At 37.2% G+C, this 20,965-nt stretch overlaps 1 protein-coding gene across 19 annotated transcripts in view; it reads right to left on the bottom strand.

Annotated features, from left to right (window-relative positions):
* The window catches only part of SOX6 (SRY-box transcription factor 6), a 627,969-nt gene that overhangs the window by 84,526 nt on the left and 522,478 nt on the right, over positions 1-20,965 (bottom strand). For 16 of the 19 annotated variants that reach the window (XM_082476530.1, XM_082476545.1, XM_082476542.1 and 13 more), the window contains 2 exons: positions 9,296-9,445; positions 2,854-3,079 (listed from right to left, as the gene is read on the bottom strand). In XM_082476530.1, coding sequence (XP_082332656.1) covers positions 2,854-3,079; positions 9,296-9,445 — 376 coding nt within the window. The remainder of the gene's footprint in view (positions 1-2,853; positions 3,080-9,295; positions 9,446-20,965) is intronic. The other 3 variants (XM_082476535.1, XM_082476539.1, XM_082476537.1) reach the window with 1 other exon arrangement.

A 20,965-nucleotide genomic window follows, 5' to 3' on the forward strand; every position in this document is an offset into this window, starting at 1 on the left:
AACCGAGCTGTGCTGGGGTTTTTTTAGCCCTCGGAGGACCAGCGTTTCAGTTTATCTGGGTTCTGTCAACACAACTCCTCACAGATGAAGGTTCCTAGATTCATATACATACATACATATATACATATATATATGTCTATTCTGGCTATATCTAACAATTAGTGGGACAGTGGTGGTGAAGAAAGGGCTGGGGACAGGTGCAGAGACATCTGTGCAGGCTGACCATTATATCTGGTGTGCTAATGCAGCAAACTTGTTTCTGGCCCAGCCAAAAAAAATCTGTGCGGCTACATGTGTCCTTTAGCAGATATCTGTATCTGTGTGTTCAGATGTCCACTGCAGGAGAGAAGGGGTGGGAAGGAACATACCGCACTCTCTGTTCCCCAATCGCTGGCTGGTTAATGAAGCATTCTACTCATCATGCTGCCTCAGTTACTTACCAAGAGAATGACAACCCATTTCCTACCCCCAACCCGAACACCCACTGCTCTCAGTTCCCTGTCTTCGTGATAGTGAGGCTGTATGTGTGGGAATGGATTTCACATAAGTATACAGCCTCAAATAAAGTGAAAACATTTACTTTCATTATATTCCATGCAACACAGAAGGACAAAATTCAAAATTAAACTAATTTTCCTCCATATCTTGCATTTTACTGTAGGTTAAAATTAATACTTTAGATGAGGCTTTCTAATTTTAGGCAAAAAGAAGGCAATTGCTTGCTGATAGATTTCAGCTGCGGTGATAAAGTTTAATGTGATCAGCTTGCATGTATCCTGGTATGAGCATTTCATAGCACATGCATGTGTGTGTGTGTATGTGTGTATATCTGTGTGTGTGTGCACACACCTCACAGAGACAGAAGGGACAGAGGAAATCAGACTACAGTCAAGCTCACATCACACATCTATGTGCGTGCAGTGCATGTGTGCATGTACTTGAGTTTAGAAAATATCACCAACACTATCTATGGAAAAGTTTTAGAAAGTTAAACAGCCACTTTTTAGGATATAGAAAACCCATATCTTTTGCTCTGAAGCTTTTCTGATTAAAAAAAAAATTCTATCCAGTATTGTCTGGATAAGAGTGCTATTACTTCAGCTCATTTCTAGCTCACGATCTAAAGAATACGCTCTGCTGAGGTATAAACTCCATAAGAGCAGGGCCTGTGAAACAGTCGTCTTTGTCCCTCACAATGCTCAGTACAGAAACCAAATGCTTTCCAAACAAAATTCAGAAGTGGATTATAGGAGGGCCATTTCAAGATCAAGCCTATTATTTATCCTCATGTTGGCTTTTTTTCCCCCTCATCTCACGACTTCCAACAATTCAGCAATCATATTCACATGCTGGAAATGATTCATTTCTCTTTCCCACAGCAATCCCACTGACTTGGAGTGAAGACCTCTGGGCCCCTGAAAGAGGCATCCTAACTCAGAAAGAGAATAGGCTGCTGTATGGATCCTAATGTCCCCAATTTCAATGAGGAAGATTTACATCTCATCATCAGAAGATTCACTTAGATTCAGCATAGCTCAGCATATATTCCAACTGTGAGTTTATAAAAAGAGCACTGAGTTATATGTCAGAGGACCTGGATTCTAGTTTTGACTCTGCTAATTAATACCTACATGGCTGTGGGCAAGTCATTTTAACTGTAAGACCACAATTTATTATACAATGAGAATAATAACAATATACTACCTAACTCATTGGATTATTGTGAAAAATCAAATGCGATAAGATAGACAAAATGTTTTTTTTAATTATAAATGGCTACACTTACACATTATCTTATTTATTACAGGAAGCAATTCGGGCTATAGGATTCAACAACACAAGGAAGGTAATATGGTGGAGAAATGCTAGTTCTAGTCCCTAATCCCTTGGAAATTTTGTGTCTTTATTTGAAAATTAAGAGACTTATAGAGCATAGTAACAATAATGTTCATATTTATTTGGCTCTCTGCTACTACGTGCTTTCGTGATTACTGTTTCACTCCACATGTATATGTAAATGTGCTGCTATTCGATTGTCCAGCCTTTTTAAATTGCATGCCTTCTGGGTGCCAGATACCATGTTAGGCACTTTATATATTTTTTTCTCTTTTAATTCTCATAACAACCTATGAGCTAGGTAATAATATTTCCCTTCCAGAGATTAGGAAACTGAGTTCAAAAATATTAAATAATTTTTACAGGGTCACATAGCTAGTAAGTAAAGGCTCTCTCTCAGTCCAAGTCTGCCTGATGCCAAATCCCATTTTTTTCTCTATACTTCTCATACCTGGGTGCGAATATCCCTAGAGATACCTGGCAATACACCAGAGAATGTAAGGAGGCAGAGGATCACTATGACATATCTTACTAGACATCAACTTTATTTCATATGATGTCAATAAAGTGTGTCATTCATATTTGTTTCAGTGCAAAACTGATATGGGATAAGATGTAAAATTCACAAACATTTTACAAAGAAAATATAAAATGTCAAATTTTGGACTTTTGGCAGGTAGCTTTTAGGCCAGGTTCCTTTAGGCCCTTGGAGGGTTCACGTTCACTCTTAATCTGCCTAGAGTTGCTTCAGCGGCAAAGCACTGACCAAACACAGAAATTTCTAAGTCTCTGAGTGTTGGATCTAACTCATCATCATCTGAAGAACCCATCCCAGCAGGATTTATATTATAACCTTTTCTAAAAGATCTAGTCACCCAAGACACCATAACTGGGTTATGTTTCAGTAGAAAAGATTTTACTTTTACTTTATTTACTTTCACTTTTTTTTTTCTTGGACTAAGGAACACTTTGGAAACAAGAATCAGTCATCAGTGAACATGTTTTGCTTTCTTTTACCTAATTCGTAAGTCTCTTCCTGGTGTTGACCTTTCCATTTACCTAAAGAGGATCCTCTTCCCAAGCTTCCTCCAATGGGGCTGGGGATGCTGCTTTTGTTAGGCAGGTTGACAGGGCTGGTTTTGCTGGCTGGAAAGAGGCTTTGGGTGGGAGATGTTGGGGACTTTACAGGCTCAGCTGTCTTGGGTCGGGATGAGAGATTCAGCGGCTGTGCTGCTGCTTCGTCCTACAAGAGTTTACCATAAATAATTATGTTTTAAAAAATGAAGCACATTATCACGTAGTTAGCCACAGTTATTTTATACCTCAGAGACAATGCCACATTCTCCTACAATAATAACAAAAGAAGCTAATGATCTACCTCCTTGAAGATTCATCAGAAGGAAACCTCATTAATTTCCCTGTGTTATGTTTCTATTTACATTAACTGTGTAGTTGGATCATTCTTTTTGCCAAATTAAAATCTGAATTAGCTCACATTACAGCTTAATTTCCTAATGTGTTTTCAGGGATCTAAATTAGCCTAGGGCATTTACAAAGAATTATTTAAAATTTCAGCAGCTCTGTAGTGCTTTTGTGTTATTCTCTCTGAAAAGTTCCTGGAACTATAAATAGGCTCTGCCACTAATTTTTTAATATATATTTTAAATCAAACAATAGCAAGTACTTTAAAAATGGAAACACAAAGCCTTCCTCTGCTCTTCTGGGCCTTTGCCCAGGGAGCCGCATGCCACAGCATGGCTTCTATGTGGCTTTCTGGGTGTGGGCACTCTTCATGGTCTATATTCTGGTCTCTATTTATGTTTAAAATTAATTTTTGCAAAGAGCAAGCACACATTATAATTATGTTTTACATACCATGCTATATACAATTTATTTTTCATGTCTAAAGTGATGTCTCTTTATATTCTTTGCTACATATATTTACAGAATGTCTATTTTAAGATGCCTGTTTTTCTATACTGAGCACAGTATTCAAATACCTGGCTTGTAACTCTGGTTTTAGCAGGAGCTTGAAAGCTAAGCTCCTCAACTTTATTTTGTTTCATTTATCCTGCCATAGAACACCCTTAACAACACTTCCATCATTCTAGAAATTTAATTGTAATATGAGCATATTCATTTAAATGTTCAGTTTTAAGATCTGCATTATTGTGTTTAAAATAAAATTGTCAGCAAATGTGAACTCCTGTTTTGCTTCTGAGAAGACACAGAGAACTTGCTTTTAGTTATTGTTTAAAACACACAGTTGAGCTTGGAAACTGAACTTTCTCCCCTGTGGCAAACATGTGACCTCTCTGGGCTCAATTTCTTCATCTATAGAAAAAAGGGTCTGATTCTAGCTGATCTCTAAGGTCTCTTCCAGTACTAATGGTCACTGTTTAAGAGGGAACAAAAAGGAATGCCAGAAAACAGTACTCAGGAAGGAGGATTAGAAAGAGAAAACGAAAATAACATGCACAGAGGAGGCTTTATGTACTAACACCGTGCTAGACATTTTCACAAATATTAGCTCATTTAACTACCAATAACTCTATGAGGCTGGGCAGTAGTATTCTAAATTTACAAAGAAAGAAGCAGTCAGAGTGATAAAATGACTGTCCAAAGTCATACATGGAGGGACAAAATTTGAATTATAGTTTATTGGGCTCCAAATCCCAGGCTCTTTTTCTACTGAACTATCAGCTAAAATAAGTCATTTGATAATGTAGGGATACCCTAGCTTTATTCTGCTGTTTTGTTTGTTTGTTTGTCTTGGTAGGAAATAAGTAATCTGGCACATCTATGGTGCAATGCACTTTTATCTCTATCCAGATATAGGATAGGTTCTCAGGAAACATAGTTGTATCCATTACAAATGTCGAAATTATCTGATGTGCTTCATTACAATTTACTTGCCTTTGCTCTGAACTCAAAGGATATTAGACTAGTTAGTTCCTTTACTCCTATCTAAATAATAGTGATTTATAAGCTAGGTATTTAGTTAGTTTTCTCCACATTTCTTTTACTTGGGGTTTACCAAGCTTCCTAAGATACCTGAGTTCAGAGTTTTTCTCAAATTTGGAAAATTTTCAGCCATTACTTCTTCAAATATATTTTTCTGTCCCTTCCTTCTCCTCCTGGGGCTCCACTTGCATATATGAGGCCATTTGATGTTCCACAGCACTGATAGTCTTTTTTCTATGTATTTCATTTTGGACAGTTTCATGGTTATGTCATCAAGTTCACTAGTCTTTTCTTCTATAATATCTAATCTGTTGCTATTCCAAATCAGTACTAATCCAGAGTACTTTTCATCTCAAACACTGTATTTTTCATCTCCAGACATTCAATATAAGTTTTCCATGTCTTGTCCTATAATGTTCATGTTTTCCTCTACATTCTTGAATATATGGAGTTTATAACACCTGGTTTTACTCAGTTTTGAATATAGGCAAACTTCAGATATATTATGGGTTTGGTTCCAGACCACTGCAGTAAATCAAATATCACAATAAAGCTAGTCACATGAATTTTTGGTTTCCCAGTGCATATAAAAGTTATGTTTATGCACTACTGTAGTCTATTAAGTGTGCAATAGCATTATGTCTAAAAAAACAACGTATATACCTTAATTAAAAAATACTTTATTGCTAAAAAAATGCTAATCATCATCTGACTATGCAGGGTTGCCACAAACCTTCAATTTGTAAAAAGTGCAATAGCTGTGAAGCACAATAAAATGAAGCTCAATAAAAAAGGTTATGGGACTTCCCTGGTGGCACAGTGGTTAAGAATCTGCCTGCCAATGCAGGGGACACGGGTTCGAGCCCTGGTCCAGGAAGATCCCACATGCCGCGGAGCAACTAAGCCTGTGTGCCACAACTACTGAGCCTGTGCTCTACAGCCCACGAGCCATGACTACTGAGCCCGTGCGCCACAACTACTGAAGCCCACGTGCCTAGAGCCTGTGCTCTGCAACAAGAGAAGCCACCGCAATGAGAAGCCCGCGCACCGCAACGAAGAGTAGCCCCCACTCTCCACAACTAGAGAAAGCCCGCGCACAGCAACAAAGACCCAACACAGCCAAAAATAAAAATAAATAAATTTATAAAAAATAAATAAATAGAAAAGGTATGACTGTATATTCTAATTTATTATTTATTCTTATAATTCAATAATTGCCATTTCCACCAACAATGCCACTGAGCGTGGGAAGCACCTATTAACTCCCAGTCAAGTCAGTCGATGGCAGGCCTGTTGTTGGTCCTCACAGCCTGTCCTGGCCCAAGAGAAACTTTGTGGGTGAACAGGAGCAGATATGCTTACCTCTTCACTTGGCTATAGTTGGAAGTCCCTTTTAAGAGCTGTTTTTACTGTCTTATCTACTAATTCTATCATCTGTGTTATTTTGGGGTTTGTTTCTAATGATTGATTATTCTTTTCATCATTGTTCATATTTTCTTGCTTCTATGGAAGCCTAGTAATTATTGAATACATGCTCCACATTGTGAATTTTACAGTGTTGGGTTTCATAGTTTGTATATTCCTTTAAATATTTGTGGACTTTGTTCTGAGACACAGAAAGCCTTACTAGGCTTACTTTTAAGCTTTGTTAGGCAGGTCCAGAGCAGTCATTAATCTAGGGATAATCTGGGCCCACTAGTGAGGTAATACCCTGCTAGAGACTCTACTTGGTGCCCATGTGTCAAGTGATCTTTCCAATCTGGCCAGTGGGAACACAAATCATTCTCAGTTCTTTATGAACCTTGCAATGGTTTTGTCTGCTACATCTGGTCTTTTTCCCTGGCCTCAGATAGTTTCCTCACATGCATATGCTGATCAGTACTCAGCTAAATACAGGGGAACTTCTGCAGATTTCCAGTGCTCTCTCTCTCTATACAGCTCCCTACTCTGGTACTCTACCTCACAAGTTCCATCTACTTGGCATCCTTAAACTCTGAACTCTTGTCTTTCTACTCGGGAAGCCTTCCAAGCTGCATGTGGCTACATGTCGCCCCCCCCCCCACAACCCCCCCGCCCCCGCACCATTGCCTGGAAATTCTCTCTAGACAGTAAGCTGGAACAACTGTGGTGCTTGCCTCACTTGTTTCTCTTCTATCAGGGGTCACTGTCCTGTACTCCTATTGGAAATGTCTGAAACTACTGTTTTATATATTGTGTCTTGAGTTTTACTTGTTTAAGTTTGGAGAGTAAGTAAATCCCTGTTCCTCCATAATGGTTTAAAATGGAAATCTTCTAGGTTTCTTTCAGGATCTCTCTCGGTATACAACCAGATATTTCAGTTACAACCACTACTACCACCCACCACCATCTTCTTTATTAGCATCAGATTATCATCAACGTCATCGCTATACTAACATTTATGGAATAGTCACTATATTCTAGAAGATGTATTATCTCATTTAAGACCCGTAAAAATATTAACTTCCATTTTACAGAGGCAAAAACTAAGGTTGAAAGAAGTAACTTGCCCAAGGTGACACATCTAGTAAAAGAAACAGAACTGACATTTGAACAGAAACATCCTGACTGCTGATGTTGACAACTATAGCAAATAAAAATTCTGGGGGAAAAAAGGAAAGGAAGACTGTCTATTTATTTTTGTTACCTTCAGCTAACAATGCCCTATGTCACGTAGTCGTGTTATATACAGAGGGAAAGAATGACTACAGAGAGAAACATGAAATATTTTAGTGACCATAATTCTTTCAATTGCAAAATATAAGATTATTTTCAGAACTTCTGTAATAATAGGTAGGAGCTATTTTAAAAATTTAAAACATTTGCTTTATGTCTTGGTCTATATATTTTTACTCACACATACAATAAACAATCTAATAAGTATAATAAATGCCTCCTTTGTTATTAACATAAAGTACAGTCAAGTCAAATTATATAGAGAACTCCCTAAGAATTTGCATGTGGTCAAGTGAGTAATAAAATTCAGTTGGCCCACAAAGCTGGAATGGTAAAAGCAAATATAAACTTGAATCTAACCAGGGAACATTTTACTCATCCAGTAAAGGCTTGGTTTGGTGTAGTTCCATTTGGCCAACCCACTTATAAAATGACTGTTTCATGTTAAAATATCTAATACTCAATACCTCAAGTCACTGATGTTTGATATGCTTATACTCCAACAACTATAATTAAACAAAGTGCCTTGGTTTGAGTGGCAGTGTTCTCTTATTCACAAAAAGAAACTCTTGGAACACAAAATAAATAGTCTGTTTCCATAAGTTAATACTATCTTATTAAATGTAAACCGCCTACTGTCATATCTCAATATTTCTAACAACAAAGCATAAATGTTCATCTACTTCTTTGGAGAATCTAAAGGCATGGGGGCATTAAATTAATTCCTTTGGGTGGGCACTGGCAGAACTATCCGTCCTAATTATGTTTACTTTTTTTATCTTTGGTATTTGGGATCCATATATTTTAAGGGCTTTTCTGAAATCTCAAAGTCCCTATCTGCAAGTTTTAGAAAATAAAACAATTTCAGTAATTTTGTGGCCTTCAATGCTGTTTTGTTGGCCTTAGATGTTTCTCATGTAATGAGTTAAAAATAATTGCAAAATTTCTCCAAGTGCAGTACTTTGGGCACATGACAATAATACATCTGTGCTTAACATATCCCGCAAAGTAGGTAAGTCAGTGATACAAAACAATTGTTTCTTTGAGCTGTCTGAATTTGTGAATTCAATACAGCAAGCAAAGGCAATCACAAAAACCTATAAGTACCAGCTGCAGCACAAAGTTAGACTGGATCATCAATTCCCCTCTGTCACCAAGCACCTCCTGGCTACCCCATTTTAAGACACTGAAAATCAATGAGGAAAGGATCTGTTAATGTTTCAGTCATAACTGGGGCAATTCTGTTTATCCTATCACAACTATATATGGCATCAAAGCATGATTAGGTTATGACACAACTCATTCCTCAGAGCCCACATTTATAACTATTTTTGAAGGAGAGAGACCTTTATCAACAAACCATATAAAGTTCAGCACTGGGTTCTATTTTGTCAATCTAAAGTTTTGAGATCCTCCTCCTCTAGCACTGTAAGTTGGCTCCCCACGTGTTTAAGGAAGTTAGAGAGAAGTGTCACAAGACTATGACAAAGACTGGTAATAAAACCATGGCCATTCATGCCAATGAACATTAAAAAATAAACACCAGAATCCAAAGGGGAAAAACTCTTGAGAAGTAAGTGTGCAGATATAGGTGAAGCTCTCACAATATGGCACTATTGTTATCAAAAGGGAAACACCTGTTTCTCAGTGCTCAATCATGAAATTTACAATAAAGAGGAGCATTTTGGGGTTCCTTTAGGCTGTTTTGCTCCCTGCCGTTTATTCCCAACACAGCCTGGTTCACTACCTTTCTTGCGAAGCTATTTTCCAAACTGTTTCCATAATCCTGCAAAGCAAATACCTTAACTTGAGTTACAGGGCTGGTCCCTCTCTTTTCATTTTTTATCCCAGTAGGTGAGACTGCCCCTGCTGTGTTTGGTGGCTGTGGAGTTGATGGCATCTTTGCTCCAGGTGACACCTGCATGCTGGCCAGCTGAGCGGCATAGAGCTGCTGCAAAAGAGGGAAGACAAACATCATCTCTTTAAATGCAGCTGAAATGGAGTTTCAAAAAAAACTTACCGTATTGTTAGATAATTGTTTCTCTGACAGCCTTGCAATTTCTCTTTCACTATTTTTAAAGAGGAAAATAAAAGAGAATAAACAGTATAACAGAAAGAAAGAGCAATGATATGGGAGTCATTATTCTGTTCCTGGTCCTTCTAGAAATATGTTTATGACCCTAAACAAAGGATTGAATTGCTCTAGAACTCAATGTCTTCAATCATACAAAAAGGAATTTGACTAAATGGTCTCAAATATTCTTCCTAGTACCTAAAATCTTCATAAAAGTGCTTTAAAAGTCGGTATGTCCATTCATGTAATTTTAATATTCATAAACTAAGCAACTGATCTAAACTTTCCTAGGGATTTCTGGAAGAACATCATTCTAATCCAATACTGACTAAACTTCTCTGGGGATGCTGACCCTTCTGGATGAGAAGAGTGCTGCCCTCAAGACCCCTGAGGCCCAAAGGCAGTCCCTCCTTCCTCAGGGTCTTATTTCTATGCAGCATATAACATAATCCGAAAGAGAATATAGCCAGATTTGCGGGGGGAAAAAAATCAAGCTTCTTTTTCCTAGCACAGGATGTGAAATCCTTAACTGTAGATTTATCAGCTTTGGGGTGAAATTGGTGATAAATGAATGTGTTAATCTGCTATGGCTAACCAGAATTCAGATACCTCAATTTTAACACAATTTCATGCTTGAAAATACCATTCAAATATCTTCTTTTCTTCTTATCATCAAGAATTAAGCCATCAAGATTATGACTACCTTGATAGTCATATTTCTATCATAATAAATAGAAAGCTTCCTAGTTCATTAACCACAGAGAAAATAGCTCAAACTTTGCCATATTAGTAGGGGAGAAAAAACAGGTGGTTTGTATGTAATTTCCAGCATTACTATCATTCAGATGGACAAATAAAAAAAATTACAGTAATCAAAAACAGACCTTTCAGCACATATAATTAAATGAAAGCTTAATAAAGAATAATTTGCAAGAGCCAGATGTGCCTATGTCATGATTGTTGCTTTCTTTGGAACAATTTTTCTAATATAACAAGCCTCTAAAGAAATTAAAGTTTCATAATTCTGTATGTGCAATGACTCAGTGGCAAGAAAAATTCACAAGTAAGAGTCAGTCAAACCGCTAGAACTTCGGGGGAAAGAAAGGACTATCGTGTTTCCTTTTTCCTTGTTTCCTTTTATATCTTTTCCCTTTAAAATTCAGCCAGGTGTCTTCAAAGGGGGCGGGGTGCGGGGGTGGGGGGTGGATGCTGAGCCGGTGAAGAAAAGTTCTACACTGAATGGAGGGGAAAAGTACTGGCTATACGGTGGCTGGTATCATGACCAATATGCCTTACTATTGAGTATTAAAGAGTCAGGAAATCTTCGAGAGGCAAGAGTCCTTAGACATCATTTATGCCTTCATTTTAGCTCATGATTCACAAGACCAGAAGAAAGTCAATTTTACTCATTCTTGAGTCCTTCAAGGAACTTCAACTAGTGAAGAAAGGCAGAAAAACAAATCTTTGGACACAAATCTATTTTTTAAAAGGCTGACTAAATTCAGAAATCCTTCAAAATAATTGAACAATACAGTTGCCTTGGAGAAACAGAGTAGCGTTCATTGCTTCCGCTAAAGTTTCGACAATCATCTATTTTACATCCCGTTCTAAAGGCTTGTACCTAAGAAAGGCAAGGTGCCTTAGAATTGTTGATTCCTTGGAATTCCTTGTGCCTTCTGGTTACTGATATGTTAGAGGCAGGAAGAAGCATAGCCACAGCCTGTAAAACTCACAGACCTGGGTAAACTGGACAGTAGAATATCAGATAAGATTTAGTAGAATGAGCCTTGAAATAGAAATCAGAAATTAGAGTCCAATGTAAAGATAGAAAGTGCTCATGAAAATAAAATTTTCACATTCTAACAAAATATATTAGTTTAGATAGAAGTATAGAGCTTTTCAGATTGAAGACTTTAGATCTGACTTGGAGAAAAGAATGCCATTCATTGAATAGGCATAGGTTTACAGAACAATTTCACAAATAGTTCATCTTCTAAGTGAACATTAATTGAATATGTTCCATATGCCAGGCTCTGTATTAGGAGCTGAGGAGGATTCAAAGTCTTGGAACAAGCATATAGCTCTGGAGGAGATGTAAGATAAAGATCCTTAACACTTGATTTGCACCTTTCCTGCAATGCTTATCACTTTTTTTAACTTTGTGTTTAGTTATGCACACGTCTTACCATGCTTGATAGACTGTAAGCTTACTGAAGTCATGATCAACCTAATTATTTTTGAATGCTTAGCATCAACAATAGTGATTTGCAAATAAGAGATAACCAATCAATATTTTCTGAATTAATGTGCTATATATAAAATCCCTGGATGTTAGGGAGGAGAGATATTCTCTCTATAAATGAGGCAACAGCAGTGGTATACAATTATATTTATTGTAAATGTAATGAATAATTTTATGGTGTTGAGTTTTAAGAAATAAAAGGAAAATAAATTCAGTGCAAGTTAAATTATACTGTTTCACAAGAAATTACTCTCTTGAAGTCATTTTTAGAATGTTGACTAGATAGCTCCTCAATAACTGCTAGCTTCACTAACCCATCTTACACTTTTCTAACACAAATTGTAGTACTAATTTTTCTTCTCAGCCTAGTTACTTATAAATCTAAAGTTTCCCTAAATGCTACTGCATCCTTTTCTGAAAGAACATAAAATACTATTCAAATAAATAGCTTTAAGTTAGAAAACTCCTTTGCAAACTAATGGTTTAGGAAGGAAAAAGGTTAAACTCTGATCAACTATTACATAAGCGTTTACAAAAATGTCATTCCATGTAAGATTCTCAGAACACAGTTCATAGTCATAATGACGATAATAATGAATATTAATTTCCAAACAACACTGAGGTTTAAAAAATCAACAATGTAGTAAAGCTTATAACAGGCTTAGCCAAAGTTCTAAAAACATTTAAAGTTTGGTGAAGACTGTTTTTGTAAGTATAGGTTTTTCCATTTCAATTTTGAAAAATGTTCAGTGGTTGTTTGGGATATTGAACTGTCTCTTTATCCAAAATATATAAAGACATGCAGTGTATACATGTAAAAATGAGCCTTGTTAAATATTTTTCAAAATTATAAAATCACTCATATTTTATAGGAGCACTTTAAGAAATGCTTTTACTATTTTATGGCTAAAAAATATCCTACCTTTATTATTAGTTCAGTTTTAATAAAGTAGCCAGCATTAAAATTTTGGTAAGCTGAACAATAACGTACTTAGTACCTGGAATTGAAAGGGGCTTAACAGATCATTTAGTCTTGTCTGACCTCTTCATTACACTGATGAGCTGAGGTCTAGAGAACAGAAGTAGCGTGCCCAAGATCGTATAGTTAGTACTGGAGCTAGAATAAGAATTCTCTAGCTCTCATTCCAGCATTATCATTTAAAGTAGAAATGGATATATGAACCAACCTTGGTACTTTTCAAGCACACTTCCAGTACAGATGAAATTTTCAATGGCAAATCTTTATTAAATGTGTATTATTAACTAAACACTGTGCTAAACAATGGAAGTGCAACAACAAGCAATTCAGAAATAGTCCCTGCCTTAATGGAGGTATTAAATAAATGCTTAGGTAGTAACTAGGAATTACAGTTAGAACAAGTGCTGAGAAAGAAAAATATAGAATGTCAAGTGACTGTCTGACAAAGGTATTTAATGTAGTCTGAAGGACTACAAGAATCAGAGTAGCTTCTCTAAGGAAGTAATGCTTTAACAACTATCCATGTGGAAAGGTTGATAAAGAACACTCCAAAAAGAAGACACATCAATTATTATGGCTCTGAGGCAGGAAAGAAGGTAACATTTTTCGATGAACTTAGAAAAGGCCAACATGGCGTGACTGTTGAGTGAGCATAGAGTGGCATGAGAAGAGGCGAAAGAGGGGTAGGGTCTTACTAGGCCACATTAATAATTTCAGACTTTACCCCCAAAAGAGAAGTACCTAGAAAGAGCAATGAACTAGAACCAAGACACAAAGACTCTCTTCTATGCTTTATCATTAACTCATTGACCAATCTTTTAAGCATAGGATTAAGAAAGTCCTATGAAGATCTCACAAGCCCACAAATACATATTACTTCTAGTAGTGTTTCTGGAGTTCTGTGTCCTGAGACTAGCCTTGGATCCTAGTGACACTTTAATAACTAAGTCTGCTTAGATTCAGCACAAAACAGTAGGTCCTACCAACCAAACTCAGCCTTATGGTAAAATTCTTGAGTGTCTTTGAGTACACACGATGGCCTATGGCCAAGACCTAAGAAATGTTTTGTGTCAGGGTCATTTTACAACACTATTGTATTTGGGAAGAAAGGCATGCTTTTTCCCCCCAAGGAGTCAAATTTACATCAAATTATAATGGATGGTGTCACAGTGTATCTAATATTTCCCATAATGTGAAATACATATTCTTTTATACCTGCTTTCTGTGATAAAATCACATCAGATCTCCAAAGGAGAGCACCATAAAAAAAAGGTGAAAGGCCTTTTATTCTCATAATCACGTGATTTTCACATAATCACTCATCCAGTCATCACCCCCATTCATTCGTGTGTTAATTCAACAAACATATATTGAGCACCAGCTCAGTCAGGTACTGTGCTAGGTATTTTACCTTTATTATTTTATTTCATCTTCAAAATAGTTATATATGATAGGAATTATTATCTATTTTAGAGTCAGTCTCACTTTAAAGCCCATGTGCTTTCTGCTTTTATATGTTAAAATAAGCTATACAGTGAATCACAATGAAACGCATTTCCTATTCCTAACCACCAGACAAGAATCATTGTCCAAGAAGAGAGACTCTGATATTGCTGCTCTTCTGAGCTCTTTTGACATCTTCCAGATGTCTCACAGCTACTTTTTCTAAAATGGCATTTCACAATCCTCAAATGGAGAAAGAAGAGTTAAGGGTCCTACCGGCCACCTTGAAGGAGCAAGGGGCACAATTTTTAGCTAAACTCCCTTCTCCAACCAATCTTTGAGCCATAATAGAAGACACCTGAAATACCCTAGTGACATATGTTTAACAGACTGATAAAGTAAAAAGAACAATGCAGACTATGGGTAGAAATAGGAGAACTTGATAAAAAGAGAAATTGACAGGGCCTTTAAATTGGCACCAGTGTGCTCTAGTACATGGAAACCAAAGTAAGAAAGCAGGCACAACTTCACTCGCTGTATTCTCTTTGGAGTAAATTCTCCTGTGTTTTGTCATTCCAATTAGAAAGGGCATTTTAAAGTGGCCTGTCGGAATCTGACCCAGAGAGAAAGAAAAACAAATTCTCCCTCAAATACAACTTGCCTATTGGTAGATAATGAAGAAAGGAAGAAAAGAGAAAAATGCTATTCTATAAAAACAGATTCAATAGGCACTAACTTGAAGATTTCAACTCTCACCTTTATATTTACCTGATTTGCTATGGTTCCAAGTAATATCTGAGAACCCCAGGCCTCCAGCCCAGGTTAACTCAGATGCTGTTGCTGTGTTTCCCTGGCACCACTCAGGGGCACAGTAAGGAAATGTTGGAGAAACAAGCAGGGTGGGTAAGGGGGCAACCTTAAGAAAATGTCATTATTTACTTGATTGATGCTGCCTAACACGGGGCCCCAAGCCTGGCTCAGTTCTCCAGGGATATCCTGGATTTTGTTACCCTCTCAAAACAATACTGATGACCATTCCTCTGCCTACCAAGCAAGGCATGCTATAAAGCTGGATAAGTTCAGCTGTGAGGCTGTGAGAAGGTGAAACGGAGACAGGGGTAATTAAGCAGCTTGATTTAGTGCTTGTTCAGCACAGGGAAGAAACTGTGTCAGTAACAAGTCACTACAGACTGAAAGAGGGGTGGGGGAGAGAGCTTAAAAATAATTTGAAGGCGATCACAAATACTTTTACTTCTCATAAACCTCCAATGTCAACAAAATGATCCAGGAAATATAGCTGTGGTTTTATGGAAGGAAAGAACTGAAGTCCTTGTTTTCAGCATAGAAGGTACTTGTTTAGCTATACCCCTAATATTTGATACCGAAGAAAATCGGCTGTGAGGATAGGAGGTGAGAGGAGGAATAGGGGAAGAACTACTACTCCCACTTGTCACATATTGGGTTAATTTCCAAGTTAATCTCCTTGCCCCTCCTGCATATTTTTCTATTGCCATATTTTCCTTTCCTATTAACCCCTCTTGTTTATCATAATTCTACTCATCTTTTGAGTCTCAACTCAAAAATCACCTTCTCCTTAAAGACTTATGTGACCACTGCCTCCTTTGTGTTCCCACTATACGTCATTCTCTACCTCTGTGTCCTTTCACCAAATTATGAGCTCCTTAAGGGAAGAACTGAGTCTTATTTGCTTTTATGTCCCTAGCACCTAACTTAATGCCTGACAATTAATAGATGCTCTGTTAACATGAACCATTAAAACCCCTTCATTTACCTTGTCTCTGTCTTCTTAAAATTACTATAATTTCTGCCCACACCATTTTCTTAGTATACTTTTCCTCACACCCTCTCCACAAAGAACCCCAGAGATGGAGGTCAGTTCTCTTCATTTCTGTCTTTTTGGACCAATAAGCATGTGAATTCACCATGTAATGCATTGATTTTCTTGCAAAGAAACACCAGATAACACAATGTTAGCAGAAGGAAGAATTGTATACATGATCTAATCCAATCCTTTTGCTTTACAGATGAAGAAAACTAAAGCCTAGAAAAGGAAGTGATTCGCATAAGCATACCAACTTGTGAGCAGTGGGTAGAAAGAGATCTAGAACCCAAGGTTCCCTATTTTCCCCATTTGGTGTTCACAAGGACTCATTTCTCTTTGTGTTCTGTTCTCTTGGGGAACTAACTGCAAATAGAGTTTGTACTTTCTATCAGAGCTTTTAGTTTGGACTACGTAAAAGGGATGTTTTTCCACCATTCCCCTAAGATTTAAAGAGAAATTCATCCTACATGTACTTAAAAAGTCATCATTGGGCACCCAAGAATGATTTATGTTGTAGAATTTTATTTTAATATTTGTCTTAAAATGTACACATTTTAAAATGCAACCATAGTAATTAGGTTAATTATAATTACATTAAGGTTTCTACAGATGTTTAAAATTAAAGTTTATGCAAAAATAAATAAAGGGACAAATTTGTCTCAGGTGAGAGCAGACCTATTTCACCCCCTTTGAGACTTCTGCCATTTGTCTTCCCACAAAAAACCAAGGGAAAAATGGGACAAGCATTGACTGTAAGCCACTGGAGAGCCAAGACCTGTTTAATTCATTTCATTATCCCCTGCAGCCGGCTCAAGAATGTCAAGTAAAGAAAAATGAATTGAAAAAAGAGTTTTCCTGGCTAGAGATCATCTTGCCTATTTTCCCAAGCACTGAGTAGCTTGCTCCTCTGACATAACTCATTGTGCTAATGGGACGGGGAATAGGGGGAATACGTTGGGTGTGGAGGAGAGGAGAAGCTGTGAAAAACAGAAAAAAGAATAGGAAAGAGGCTCAGGTCAAAGGTCCTACCCTTGAACAAAGAGAATACTTTTAAAAATTGGGAATCCATCAAATAACAGAGCACCCTGTCGTCTGCCATGAAAAAAAAAATCAGAATTCATTCTCTGATTGCACCAATTATATTGGAATGCACTCAGAAGAGCATTTCCTTATGGAACGCAGTTGCACAGTGCAAATAACTAAAAATAAACAAATCCACCCCCAATAGTTTTAGCAAGAAAACTCAATCTCTTGCTGCTTCTTCCAAGTATCTTTTCTTTCAGGGTGCTAAATAAAATATGTAAATACATAATGCTTTATTTACAGAAATAAAAGTGCAGTCATTGAAACAATTGGTAATTTGGTTCTTGAAGCAAGATATTCGAAGAGGTGATAATGAGGGCAGTTGGAAATCGGCATTATGGGAATGAATCTTACTGTTTTCCTCTGTTTCCAAGAGCTGGGCAGGCAATGCTGAAGAGATCCAGCTCTCTGAATGTGCTCCAAGTGGTACAGCTTGCATTTGTAATGCTCCCTTAACTCTCTAGTCGCAAAGCCATAGCTCATCAGAGAAGTCTTAAACAAATGCATCTTGACTGTACCAATAGGATATAAATACTCATCAATGAGTCCAGAAGTTGGATTTGAAATCCAAGCATTATTTCCCATAAACTAAGTCACAAGGAATTTTTCAGTGGGTATATATATTTGAGTGCATGTGCTGAATTTAATAAAATACTTTCAGTAAATGAATATATGTTATGTTCCCAATACTTAAAAGCATTGTTTCTTTGTAACTGAAAGGTGAATTTCAGTTCAAGCTCATTCAAAAACTATTTATTGAGTGGCTACTACTGGCCAGGTACTATGCAAGAAATATAGAGGAGGTCAGAAAAACTAAAAGAAGAGGACATTTGAATACAGACCCAAAAGAAGCGAGGGAGCAAACCAGGTCATTATCTGGGGATAGCATTGCAGGCAGAAGCAAAGGATAGGTGAAAAGTCCTAAGGCCAAGGATGTGCTTGTGCTTAGAATGTTTGAGAAACAGCAAGGAGGCCAGTGTGGCTACAGCTGAGTGAGCTGGGCAAAGGGTAATAGGTCAGGTGTCAAAAAGATAGCAAGGGGGCCAGATCATGCAGACTTTGTGTACTATCAGACAGACTTTGGATTCCATTCTGAGTTTCTGGGTTTCTAGGAAACACCATTACAACAACATGGCAGACCTGGGAATCCCTCAGCAATACCCACAGGAAAATCTGGAGATATGCCAGGGCTGCCTTGCCTTGGCCCATGATGATTGCCAAGAAACCAGATGCTATTGCTTGAAAACTATTCTACAACTGCCCAGCTTCTATGCCTTTCGATTTCCATCCATAAGGAAGCCTCCAAAACAACACAGAATGAAGACAAATATGGGTAAGTATGCAATGAAAAAAGTTTTAAAATTGTTATAAATATATATTTGGGAAAAAATGCATGAAAGTATAATATTTTCTAAATGCTAATTTTTACCTTTAATGAATGGACAGAACAAATGTTGCTGGTTGGAAATAAATGTGTTTATTATATGAAAATGTTTTTACTGTTTTCAAACTGTAAACTGTTTTAAACTGGCTTTTAATTTCTCAGGAGACTTTGGAAGGTTGAACACTAGAATTATGCTAATGAACAAAATTTTATACCTACAATGAAATGTACAGATTTATTTTTTAAATCTCATATTAATAATAACATGAGGGACGTCCCTGGTGGTCCAGTGGTAGAGAACTGCCTTACAATGCAGGGGACGCAGCTTCGATCCCTGGTCAGGGAACTGAGATCCCACATGCTGCTGGGCAGCTAAGCCCGCGTGCCATGACTACTGAGCTTGCGCGCCTCAACTAGAAAGCCTGCGGGCCGCAGACTACAGAGCCCACATGCCCTGGAGCCTGCGTGCCACAACTAGGGAAGAGAAAACCCACACGCCACAACTAAAGAGAAGCCCGCGCACCAAAACGAAGTGCCCATGTGCCGCAACTAAGTCCTGACGCAGCCAAAAATAATAAATAAAATAAATAAATAAATCTTTTAAAAATATATATATAATAATAATAACATGAAATGTGCATTTGTAATAAATATTGAGAGATAAGGATGTATTTTGAATTCACTTTTGAGTGATCCAGTAAACTTAGTAAGAAATAATGCAAACTATCCTATTCGTCCCTTACTCTTATATTTTCTTCTGTATTTTTAAAATTCAAATAAATGTTTTACCCTGTTTCAGAGCCACCTCCACGAACTATCATTTTCAGACTGCAAATTATTAGTATTTCCAATTGGAGAACTTCAGTGTATTTTGCAGTATGTAAATATGCCATCTGTATCCTACAGTAATACCTATGGCTAACTCCCTAATTAGCAGAAAGGAATAATAATCTTATACACAGCAGCCGTAGTAAAAATCATTCAAATAGTTTGTAATAAACATACAATGTGCTTTAATGTCACTAGATATGATACTGACACCTATCTCAATAATCCACCTTGGAAAATCATTCTAGCAGATGAAGTGGGTAATGGTTAATATAAAGGACTGAAGCAGAAACTTAGAAAACTAAGGTTTATATGCTGTTGTGAGAGGGAGGACAACACGGTGACTAAGCGTGCACACTCTTCAGTCACAACCTACTAATTATGTGACCTCGGGCAAGTTATTTAATCTCTCAGTGCCTTAAATTTCCACATCTTTGAAATGGGAAAATAATAGCACCTACTCCAAAAGATCTGCTGTATGGAATAAATAAATAAGTTAATGCACATAAAATACATAAAACAGGGGCTCACCATAAAGACTCAAAACCTGTAGGCTCTTAAATCCTTATCGGTATATTCTGTTTAACAGATGTCACTCCAAAGATCTTATTCAGAAAATACTTGGCATTTTTATTCAATTTAGCAAAAATGTATTAGGAATACAAAGATGAAGAAGATAGGCTGTCTTTCAGGTGCTCAAAGCAAGAATAGGAAGGAGAGAGGAAGAAAGGCACAATATGATACATTTACAAATTACTACTGAAACACCATCACTGGGAACAATTAGTTTTTTTTTTTTCTCCCAGATTTATTGAGATATAATTGGTAAATAGAGTTGTGTAACTTTAACGCGGACACGTGACAATTTAATATATGTATCTATTGTGAAATGATTACCACAATAAGGTTAGTTAACACATCCATAACAAATAGAGTTTTGACGGAGGACAGTTAGGTAGGTTTTACTTACAGTAAAGCCCAAAACAGAGATCTTATGTTAGCTAAAAGTTTAAAAATAATCCTGTAAAATTGTTTAACAACAACAACTACAAAAATCCTGAGCAGAATGGACACCAAGCCCTGCAACACAGGGAGTGTTTAGGCTATTAGAATTTCTGTTCTGCTTTTAGTAGTGTCTCCCCTCCCAGCCCATTCCTTTGGGCTAGTACCCAAAGACTGCTCCATAGAACTAAAATGTTCACACTAAGGGCCAAATGTAGCTTTGAGAAAGGCTTAAGGTTTATAAAATGTACCACTTCTCTGGAAAAAGGGAAACCACCCTTGGCTATTCATTTAGGGAACAGGAACTTTGCTTTGTTCTTGTTTCATTGTCCATTGTTGGACAGAGAAAACCCCTTAAGCATTCAAAGTTCTAACTTAGGGGGGGATTTTCGAAATCTCAATATCTCCTCTAAGCCTACCGTAACACCTCTAGAAAACGCTCGTTACACGATGTAAAATCACAACTTTAGTTTGTTAAGAGGGCATAATTCCAAGCGGACCATGGAATATTTATGTCTCTCTGCAGCTCTTTGAAGGAATAATCTTATGTTTTTGTGCCTGTCGTGGGTCAGAGGTTCAAATCAGCACTTCTT

This window comes from Balaenoptera physalus, assembly GCF_965194825.1.
Source record: "Balaenoptera physalus genome assembly, chromosome: 10".
NCBI classification, from domain to species: domain Eukaryota; kingdom Metazoa; phylum Chordata; class Mammalia; order Artiodactyla; family Balaenopteridae; genus Balaenoptera; species Balaenoptera physalus.